Genomic DNA, 10139 nt, shown 5'->3' on the forward strand with positions numbered 1-10139 from the left:
ATTCCTTCCAATCCGTCTCCACGGCAACGCGCCGGGTCGCAGCACGGCGGCCGCCGAGGGACAATCTTGCCGCGTCCGCAGCCTCCGGCTCTGCGCACACTCCCCGCCCCGCTCGCATGTCTCCCGGGCAACGCGCCGCGCTCAGCTCAGGGAGTTCCCGCGGGTCTCACTACGCGTCCGCGAGCGTCTGGATCATGACCTCCAACCAGGCTCCCATTCCCGAGTCGTTCTTCAGGGTGGAAGACTCAACGGCACGGCCGGCTAGGCCCTCGGTCACGTGGAACCCGGGCTCGTCCACGGATTATGGGACCGCCGCCTCGGCAACCACCAGTTCCGGCGCCACCCCGAGCTTGTTACGGCGCTATCGCCTCGGTCGTCGCCCAGAAATCGATTTGGAAGTTCGTCCGCAGATCTGCTTCCTGCAGCCACGGACCACGCAGCAGCCGGTGCTCTTCAGGTGCCGCCCGGGTGTCCGCAGCGTTCGTCAGACCCCCGGACCCCTGGGAGCGCCCGAACTCTCTCAGACCTACACTCTCTCAGCCGGACCCCCGGCTCTCCCAGGGCCCCGGATCCCGCAGAGCTTGGCTCTTTCTTAGACCCCAGGGGAGTCTGGATTTCTCACAGACCCGGCCCCCAGCTCCTTCCCAGTCCAGCTCTTCGGACCCCAGGAGCCTGAACGCCCTCAGCGCGGGCTCCGGAGAGAGCCGGAATTCCCATCTCCAACCCACATTTCCTGCTAATCGGCCCCGGCCCTTCAGTCACCCCGGCTTGACATCGTGTGGCCCTAGTGCCCTTTGGCCCAAACCTCCTTAGACCCTGAGGAAACCCAGCTCCAGCAGCCCTCTCCTCAGCTGTACGTTCCCCAGTGGCCCTGGAGAAGCTCCCAGTCCTCTCTGCCTGGCCCCAATCCTCGCAAAACCCAGTCCCCTCTCCCCGCCTTCCATTCCACAACCCACAGCATCCTCCAGGCAGGCTCCCACAGAGGACTTCGGCTGGAATGCAATTTGGTTCAAAATGACCATTATTTACTACTTGAAAGGGAATATTTCCAGTCACTGCCTCTTTTTTTCTTTTTTCTTTTTCCTTTCTAGTATTGGTAAATTTGGTGCACCACTGAGTGGGTGGTTTTATGTATCCTTAAATATTTTAGGTCTTTTTTTTTTTAAAAAAAGAACAGGATTTGGGGGATTTTGTGTGTGAGCATTTTGATCTCTAAACCAGCCTTCTCCGTCATCCCGTGTCTATAACGTGTTGCCGTGCATCGAAGTCAAAAACATGCAAATACAAGATTGAGGACTTTTGTTTGTTCATACTAGTTTGTAAATATACAGACATTCACAATACTATAGTCCCAAATTGGCTGAAAATGAATTGGAAAGAAATTCTAATCCTTCAAAATGTTTTATCCTTTAAAGATTGTCTTTTTTGTTCTAGTTATAAAAGTAGTGTGCACTTGTAGAAAAGTCAGACAAGACACAAACAAAATGAGTGGCCAGAGACAATCACTGTTAACGTCTTTGTGTATATTGTTCCAGATCCATTCATATATATGTGTTACAACATACTTATACTTTTTAAAAAAATACATTATGGGGCTGACTGGTTAGTTCAGTTGGTTAGAGCTCAGCCTGAAAACTCTCAGGTCACAGGTTCTTATCCCTGTACCTGCCAGCCACCAAAAAAAAAAAAGAAAAATTCACAAAAAGTTCACTGTTTAGTAACCTGCTTTTTTTCTTCATCTAATACACCATACATATCTACATTTTATACATAATTACATGTATTTTATCATATGACTTGCCAAAATTTATTCAATTGCTTCCCTGTAGTTGTATATTTAGGTTTCAATTTTTAGAAAGAAAATAGAAACAATTATTTTTAAATGGGCAAAAATATTTAAAGGTATATATTTGTAAAACCACTTTGTGGTGGAATCAAATTATCAAAAAGTGAAAACTTGGGGCCTGGAAATATCCATTATTGGTCCCATCCAATTTTGACCAAATTGTTATTTCTGTTTTCACCTAGAGCACCTGGTTCCATTGTACCCCACCCCACACTGTCTTCCACCTTTCACCCTCCACAGTCTCCAGAGCCCCTGTCCACTTCAGATTTCCCTCACCTTTGTACACTTTTCTCAAACCCTTTTCCCTTAGAATTCCCCTGTTAACCAGTCTAACCTTTGTCTAAACTCTTCATTTTCTTTTTTCCCTTCTTCGATCTACCCCCTGCCACCCAGATCCCCTTTAGGCCTAGGCTCTGGAGCAAGGGCCCCCCACTTCAGTCTCTCTCAAATTCATCCCTCTGAATCCTACCCCTCAACTTTTACTCCTCTCCTCTAAGACGCACACCTTCCCTCTCATTCTGCATTATGTCATTAAGATGACTGCTTCTGAGGACAGTTCTGAGTCCCTGTTGACTCTTCTCTTGTGGTCTACCCTGGACCCTCCTACAGCCTTCTCAGGATGGATTTTTCTCTAAGCACCCAAGAAATACCCCTTTAGCATACCTTTTCCACAAGAAGAAACCTATGGCTACTCTCTTGCTCCTCTGAAAATTATGACAGAGTTGTGCTTGTCCTGAGAAACCTGGGGAAGCTCTGCCACTCCCCCATCAAATCAGGCCCTGGCCCTGATCCCGGCCATATATAACCTGTACCACCTTCCCCTCCTCATTCCAGTTTAATGAATTCCAGTGAAGCAGCGGTGAAAAAACTTTTACCCAAGAGCCATTTGTCTCAGGTGATTATTCGTGACAACCTCAGTGCACAACGAATCTATGAGATGGAGGTAAGTAGCCATAAGCTTTTGCATTGACAGGATGTTAGTGGCTTGACCCATATTCATTTCACTCTCCCCATATCCTTGGGGGGTGGAGGGAGGCGATTACAGGTCACAGAGGTGATAGGGAGCCATCCAGGTGCTCTAAGGCAGCCCCACTTTACAGAGGAGGCAATTGATACTATTACCGACTTGCCCAAGGTGTCACACCTGTTCCATGTCTCGTGGGTCTTGTGGCATTTTTTTTTCTCAAAGCACATTATCTCTATTTAGGGAATCCATGAATAGACCTTTACTATCTTCCATACAAAGTCTTGGGTCCTAAGGCTTGAATTAGCAGCAACACTATCTGTTCAGTTTTTTCCTTGGGTGATTACCCCCATTTTCCAGATGAGAACTGAAGCTCTTCTCCCACTTTTTGCTTATGGACAAGTAGGGTTTTACCTGCTTACTCAAAGGCTCAAAGTGCTGTCACCCCACTGCTCCCTGTAAACCCTGACTGATTAATTCATTAAACGTGTCTTTAGGGCCTGCTTGGGGCAGGTAGTGTGTTGGACACTAGGAAGAGAAAAATAAGCATTGTGGACTCCAAGAATGTACTCATTTCCTCAAGCAAAGCAGGCAGCCCAGAGTTGAGTGGCTGCCTCCTTATTGACTATGTTGAACTTCCCTTTGTGTTCCAGGGTCAAATCTGGATGGGCCTGTGGGATTCTGATATTGAAGAGAGTGGGGGAGGGGCTGGCTGGTTGGCTCACTTGGGAAAGCATGGTGCTGATAACACCGAGGGCAAGTATTCGGATCCCTATGCCAGCCAGCTGCCAAAAAAAAAAGAAAGAAAAGAGTGGGGGAGCCTTAAGGCATGATGCCAGATTCTCTTGAGGGCCACAAAGACCAAAAGAAGACTAGGGGCCTGGGTATTTCTTCCTCTGCTTAACTTCCAGGGGTGTGGAAATGCGATGGACTTGGAGACGGGCAAGCCAACTTAGCTTTGTGTGACCCTGGATGAATCACACTTCCTCCAGGACCATTTTCTTATTTGTAAAATAGGATCTATTAAGATCTTCTCAGTTGCAGGTGATATAAGCTGAACTTGAAGTAGTTCAAGCAAAATGGAGAATGATGGGTTTACATAATCAAGAATGGATAGGGCAGGGTCACCAACATTTGGGATGAGAGAAGCCAGGGCCTCCAGTACCATCAAGTGTGTCTTTCACTTTCCCTCTTCATCTCCTTTGTCTGCTGTTTTCTGGACATTGACATCATCATCAGGCTGGCTGTCCCTTGAGAGCAGGGCCACGGGAAACCCTGTAGACCACAATGGAAGTGGAAGTGCTTCCAGTGTTGCTCATGTTAGACAAATCCTGGAGACAGACTCCAGTTGGCCCCAGTTGGGTCATGGGCCCATTCTTGCTCCAGTCATTGTGGCCAGGTGGTGTGGGGTATTCTTACTGGCCCAGGATGGATTGTGGGCCACCCCTATAAGCAGTCCATGGGGAATATTGTACCTCTTGCAGGTGGGGTGAGGATCTCTGAAATAATATTAAAAAAAAAAAAAAATGAAATACTATAACTGGAACTCCTGAGTTGGCTTTCTAGGTACCAGAGGGCTGTGTCATCCTTCAGTCATCCAGAAACTTACTTTTAAAGCTGTGTTGAGCCTTTATATATGTTTAGGTACTTGATGGGCATTATTTATTATTCCCCCATTCAACAGTTCGGGAAACTGAAGCTCAGAGAGATGGAGTAACTTTACTAAGTTCACTCACACAGAAAATCATTGCAGAGTTGCAAACCTGGGTTGGACTGATCATTGTGCAGGCCACCCTCCCTTAAGGACAGAAACTGTCTTCTCCATGTTTGTAGACCCAGTGACTAGCTGAGAGCCTGGCTTGCAGGAATTCAGTGGATTTGATGGCCTCGGTGACAATGTGAAAGTGTTTCTGTCTCTCCAAGAAAGTGCTCACATTTGGGGAAGAGGAAGCTTTGGGTATGCACTGATTTAAATGAGGACAGCAAAGGTCTAGTGTCTGAGCATGCTCAGAACAGTGAATGATGGCTGGTGTCCCTTTATCTATGGCTGTGGTTCTCAAGTAGGAGTGGTTTTGCCTCTCAGGGGAAATTGACAGCGTCTGAAGACGTGTTTGGTTATCACAAGTGGGATGATGCTATTTGCATTTAGTAAGTAGAAGCCAGGGAGGCTGCTAAATAGTCTACAATGTGCAGGACAGCTCCCCACCACAAAGAATTGCCCAGCTCAAAATGTTAACAGTGTCAAGGTTGAGAAACCCTGATCTGTGGTAAGAGTAATGCTCAAGGTGAAATCACTTGATGACAGAGGCCAAAAAGCCATCCGTTATGGGGTGGACTAGAAATGGTGGTAAAAGTAGCCGCTTACTTCTCAATGGCTGGATCAGAATCATCTCAGGTACATGATAAAAATATAGATTTCTGGCCCCCATCCAAACCCTACTAAGCTAGAATCCCTGGAGTCTATGTTTTTATCAAGCAACTGAAATATTTCTGATGCTCAGCCAGGTTTAGAGACCACCCATTTTAGCTGTCTTTTATTGCCCATATTTTCTGTCACCCACTCTCCCTCTTTAACTTCCTGTGACAAATAGTCATGCCACCATTGACTGTCTTTATGAAGGACGCCTTTGATTAACGTTGTGCTAGGTCTTCAGATAATGTTCGTGCTTTTCAGAATCTCTTGGAAAGCTTGCTAAAAACATAGACTCCCAGGATCGTCATCCACCAGATTCTGTTTCTACTCCAAATACCCCAAATCTCCCCATCCTCAATTGATATGAATTTATAAAACCCAACCCCAATTTATATGTCAACCCTCCGGGAAGCTTTTCTCGATGTCTCCCTTCTTTGAACTCTGGGCTTCTCGTAGGGGTATATCTCTTTCTGCTGTGCTTAGAAATATTGGGGCTTGTGTCTCACCTCCTGACTACATTGTAGTTACTGTAAAGACCTGCAACTGGTTTTTCTTAGTATCTCCTGCATCTAGCTCACTGGAATAAATAAATGAATGAGTAAGGCATAGGATATCCCTTCCCAGACCTTACGGTCTTGTTGTGGACAGGACAGAAGTTATACCATAGAAGAAATAAGTAGAATTCAGTGTGATATACAGGAGATGAAACAGACAATTTGTGGGAACCACCAAATGATCAATAGGGGCAGGGGGATAGGAGTTACAGAAAGGGAAAGAAACAAGATCACCCCCCCCCACCCCCCAACTGCTCCCTCCCATCTCTTTCTAGTCTTCAACTAGAGATGTTGTTAAGGTCAAAATCAGACTTCTAGGCTGCAGACTGTCAGAAGGTATCATTAGGGGTTACCTCGCTTAATGCCCATTTTGTACAAATATGGAAACTGAGGTTGCCTATGAGTCAAGACATTTATGGAATGAATATCAGGTCCAACTGGCACATTTTCCACCCCCAGATCAGCAGCACAGATGCCTCTCTTGCTGTGAAATGGTTACTTCATCCTAACTGCACCTTTGTTTTTTATAAGATAAGAGCTTCAGACAAAACCAAGAAAAAGATGAGCCACTTGTACGACCATCTGAAAAAAAAGTTCATGACAGATCAGCTCAGAAAGCTGGGGCGCTGGAGACGGGAATCTATGAGAATCCAGCAGTACTTGGATAGCATTCGAATGTACCAGGACCAGTTGAAATTCCAGTGTCTCAAGAAAAGCCATCCACCCTAGTCATGGCAGAATGATCTGCCAAGTGCCACAAGGACACTAGTCTGATCAAAGGAGAAGTAGAAACTTGTCAGCCTACACCATTGTAGAACAATAAAAACAAGACCAGCAGACAGCGGAGCACAAAACACCCTCAGCAATCCTAGTATTCCTTGCCCCATCCATCCCCTCTATTCTGGTGAAGGAGATTCTGATGGTCCCGTAGATGCTCAAGTGGAAGAGGCTGAATCAAGCCAGCTTCCATGGTTAAGGCAAAGACTGACCTTTCGGTGCCCACATGTCTGAGGTGATGTGCCAGGCCAGGTACACTGGAACAAAGACCTTTGATGGGAAGGGCTTGGTAATGACACTGGCTGGCATTCCAGTAGTTAAGGAGGTCAGGATGGGGCATCAGACAGACCTGGCTTAAATGCTATTTCTGCCACCTGTCAGCCATGTGACCTTGTAACGTCCCCAGACCTCTGTTTCCTTATCTGAAAGAATGGGGGAGTAGTAAGAAAGCCTACATCCAAGAACTGGCGTGAGGATATAAAGTACTTGGCCCAGGGTCTGTCATTTCCAATGCTTTTTATCATGATGGCTTCAGCTGGTTTCTAGCATTGCTCGTCTCCACTCTCTATTGTGCCTTCTTTTCTGAGTACACCCTGACAGTCCCCATATCGTGCCTTTACTTGTGAAGACCCCATATCTAGAATGCCTCTTCAGCATCCCGGGGCTCACAGGAAACTATCCTTCAAAGTTTATCTCAGTGCCATTTCCTGCAAATCATTTCCTGGCCTCTTTGTGCTTCCTGTCTGTTCCTTCCTCTACCCCACCTAAGTCACTCCCCTCTGAACTTGGATTACCTGTGGTGGTTTCATTCTGCCTTGCGTGGCAGCTGTTTCAGTGTTTGTCCTAACCCCTGATTAGATTGTGCACTCTTTGAGGGTCGGGACTAAGGATCCTACAAGATTCAGTTCATGCCTCTTTTCTTCCTTGATACTTCCTCCAACTGGCCCCAATAGAAAAGGCCACTCCTTCCCGTGCCCCTGTGTGCCCACACCTGTCTCTGCACCCAGTGTTTGGTTGGCCGCTACTTGTTTGCACACTGTCTCCCTGATCAGGTTGTGAATGTCTTGATGGTAGTGACGCTCACTCATTCATCCCTGTAACCACAATGCCTAGTAAATGGAGTAGTCACTCAATATTATTTGAATAAATGACTATCTCGTTCCTTTTTATATTACTCACGGCATCAAGACAGTGCACAGAGTAAGGGCCTGGTACAAATTTTTTAAGTTAACCAAGTCTCCTCATTTTACAGATGAGGAAACTGAGGCCCAGAGAAGTGGCCTGACTTGCCCAAGGTCATGCAGCAAGTTAGTGGCAGAGAACTAAAACCAGGTGTCCTGACCCCTGTGGACTGGTCATTCTGCACCACCACAGTTGCTAGTAAGGACCTTAGTCCTGTTGGTGGCTCTCAGAAGTCCTCCTCAGGAAGTCCTACTCACTCCTCATGCCTCACACCTCCTCCTCGTTACTCTCTCCAGCACTGTGGCCTGGTGCCATTTGGCAGCCTTTCCTTTAAGGTGGATTTCAGTGAGTCCCTAGCCCAGAGGGGCCTGAATTGGGTGGGAGGCAGATATTCATGATGTTTTTATTTCTCCTCTTTATGGTCTTCTTTTGAGGACTGGAGCCTGCTACTTTTCAGTGGGAGCCAAAACAGTCTTTCTCTAGGTTGTTGTTTGTTTCCTTGGCTGAGCACAACTGATTAAATTGATTTTAAATACTTAAATGTCATTAACAAGCTATATGACCACATTTATTTAAAAAAAAAAAAATCCCAGAGATTAAAAAGAGTCCTCTTCTGTTAGATCAACCATGGCTAGCATTTTGGTATATTTCTTATATTTGGTATATTTGTTTTATTTCAACAAGTCTTTCTTTTTTTTTTTCCTTTGGCACTGTACCTAGAGAGGGGAAAGGCTTTGGGGATCCTAGAATGTTTAGGGGGCCTGGAGAGCCACCCCAGCCCCTCTCTTTCCTCCAAACTATTCCCAGGACTTTCCACCTTCTAAATCTCACCTATGTAGCCTTTCTGAACCTTACCCCAGTCCAGCCTCCAGCCACAATGCACCCTTCTTCCCTGGATGGCTGGCCTTGGCTGACAGTCTTTGCTTCCCCATGTGATGGCCCAACAGACTTGGAGACTCCTGGGAGTGGAGTGGGTGAGTGGAGTAGGGATGTTGACATAGTGAGTCACTTTATAAGCCACTAACTCACCTCTGATTGTGTGGACTTAACCTCCAATTTTTCATTAAAAACCAGAGGGTGTTGTATTTAAGTGGGTAACAAGAAATGATGAAGTTTAGGAAAGGCCACTTAGTTATTGGGAGGGGAGAAAAAGATTAAAATTAAGAAAAGTTAGTGATGGAAGAATGGAGAGGAATTGGATGGAAAGATATTTGGGGAGGAATAGAATCTCGAAGCTAAGGAGGGGCTCAGATTCTTTAGTCCAGTGGCTGGATGCACACACACACACACACAGAACTCAGTTCAAATGAAATCTTAGCTGGAAGCCCATTCCAACAATCACAACCATTAACATATTAACATTTATTGAGCACTCATGTGCGAGGCACAAGGCTCAGTTATTTGCAAATGTGATCTCATTGAATCCCAACAACAAAATAGGTAATTTTATTAGCCCCATTTAAAAAAAAAAAAAAAAAAAGATGACCGGTAAGGGGATCTTAACCCTTGGTCAGCACCACGCTCTCTCAAGTGAGCTAACCGGCCATCCCTGTATAGGGATCCGAACCCGTGGCTTGGTATTACCAGCACCACACTCTCCCAAGTGAGCCACGGGCCGGCCTTTATTAGCCTCATTTTTATGGATGAGAAATTGAGGCTGAGAGAATAAGAATCCTGCCCAAGGTTGGACAGCTAGTAAGTGACAAAGTCCAACTCAAGTCTGTCTCACTCTGAAGCCCATCTCCTAACCACCGTGTTATGAGCTCCCTATCTTTATCACTCCATGTGGAAGTGGAGTACCTGGGACCTGGAGCCCTTGGGTACATCTCAAAACCCCAATCTAGTCTCAGCTCATGATTTTACAGACAATGTGTGGGAGCCTCAGCTGTAATGTCAGTTACCTGAAGCCAGCTATTTAAGCAGAGCTGGACTCAAACCCAGGTGTCCCTTCTACCAGGTGGCTGAAGAACTTGTCACCCATTCTGGGATGGATAGGCTTTTAGGGAGAGTTAGGCTGGGTTAGGGAGGTGTGGATGAGGGAGATGCTTACCCAAAAAGTGGAGGATGGAACTCAGGAGTCCTGACTGCTGCCCAGTAGCTGTGAAAAGATGATCTCAGCTTTGTCCTCAGGAAATCTTTGTGGAATATCCCTTGTGCCTGAAGCTCTGTGATGATGGCAGGGGACAGATGAATGGTATTCTCTTTTAAAGAGACGAATTATGTTTGAGCATCCCTTCATTTCCTGCTAAAAATACATTTCTTTTCCTCTCCCCCACTACCAAATGCACTTTACTACTTTAGAGTTCTTAGAAAAACTTTCCAGTTTAAAAAACTTGCTGGTTGTACAGTGGACCTGTTCCTTCCCTCTCCAGAGTCTTTCTATGATCTGGAACAAAAGGAAGG

At 46.1% G+C, this 10139-nt stretch overlaps 1 protein-coding gene across 1 annotated transcript; it reads left to right on the top strand.

The window, feature by feature from the left end:
* The first annotated feature begins 116 nt into the window (after positions 1–116).
* On the top strand, positions 117–6506 carry C2H5orf52 (chromosome 2 C5orf52 homolog). Its single transcript, XM_063087745.1, has 3 exons — positions 117–457; positions 2681–2789; positions 6309–6506. Exons 1-3 carry the CDS (start codon positions 117–119, stop codon positions 6504–6506), a joined length of 648 nt encoding a protein of 215 aa, XP_062943815.1.
* The last annotated feature ends 3633 nt before the right edge of the window (positions 6507–10139 follow it).

This window comes from Cynocephalus volans, chromosome 2 (genome assembly GCF_027409185.1).
Source record: "Cynocephalus volans isolate mCynVol1 chromosome 2, mCynVol1.pri, whole genome shotgun sequence".
In the NCBI taxonomy this organism is placed as follows: domain Eukaryota; kingdom Metazoa; phylum Chordata; class Mammalia; order Dermoptera; family Cynocephalidae; genus Cynocephalus; species Cynocephalus volans.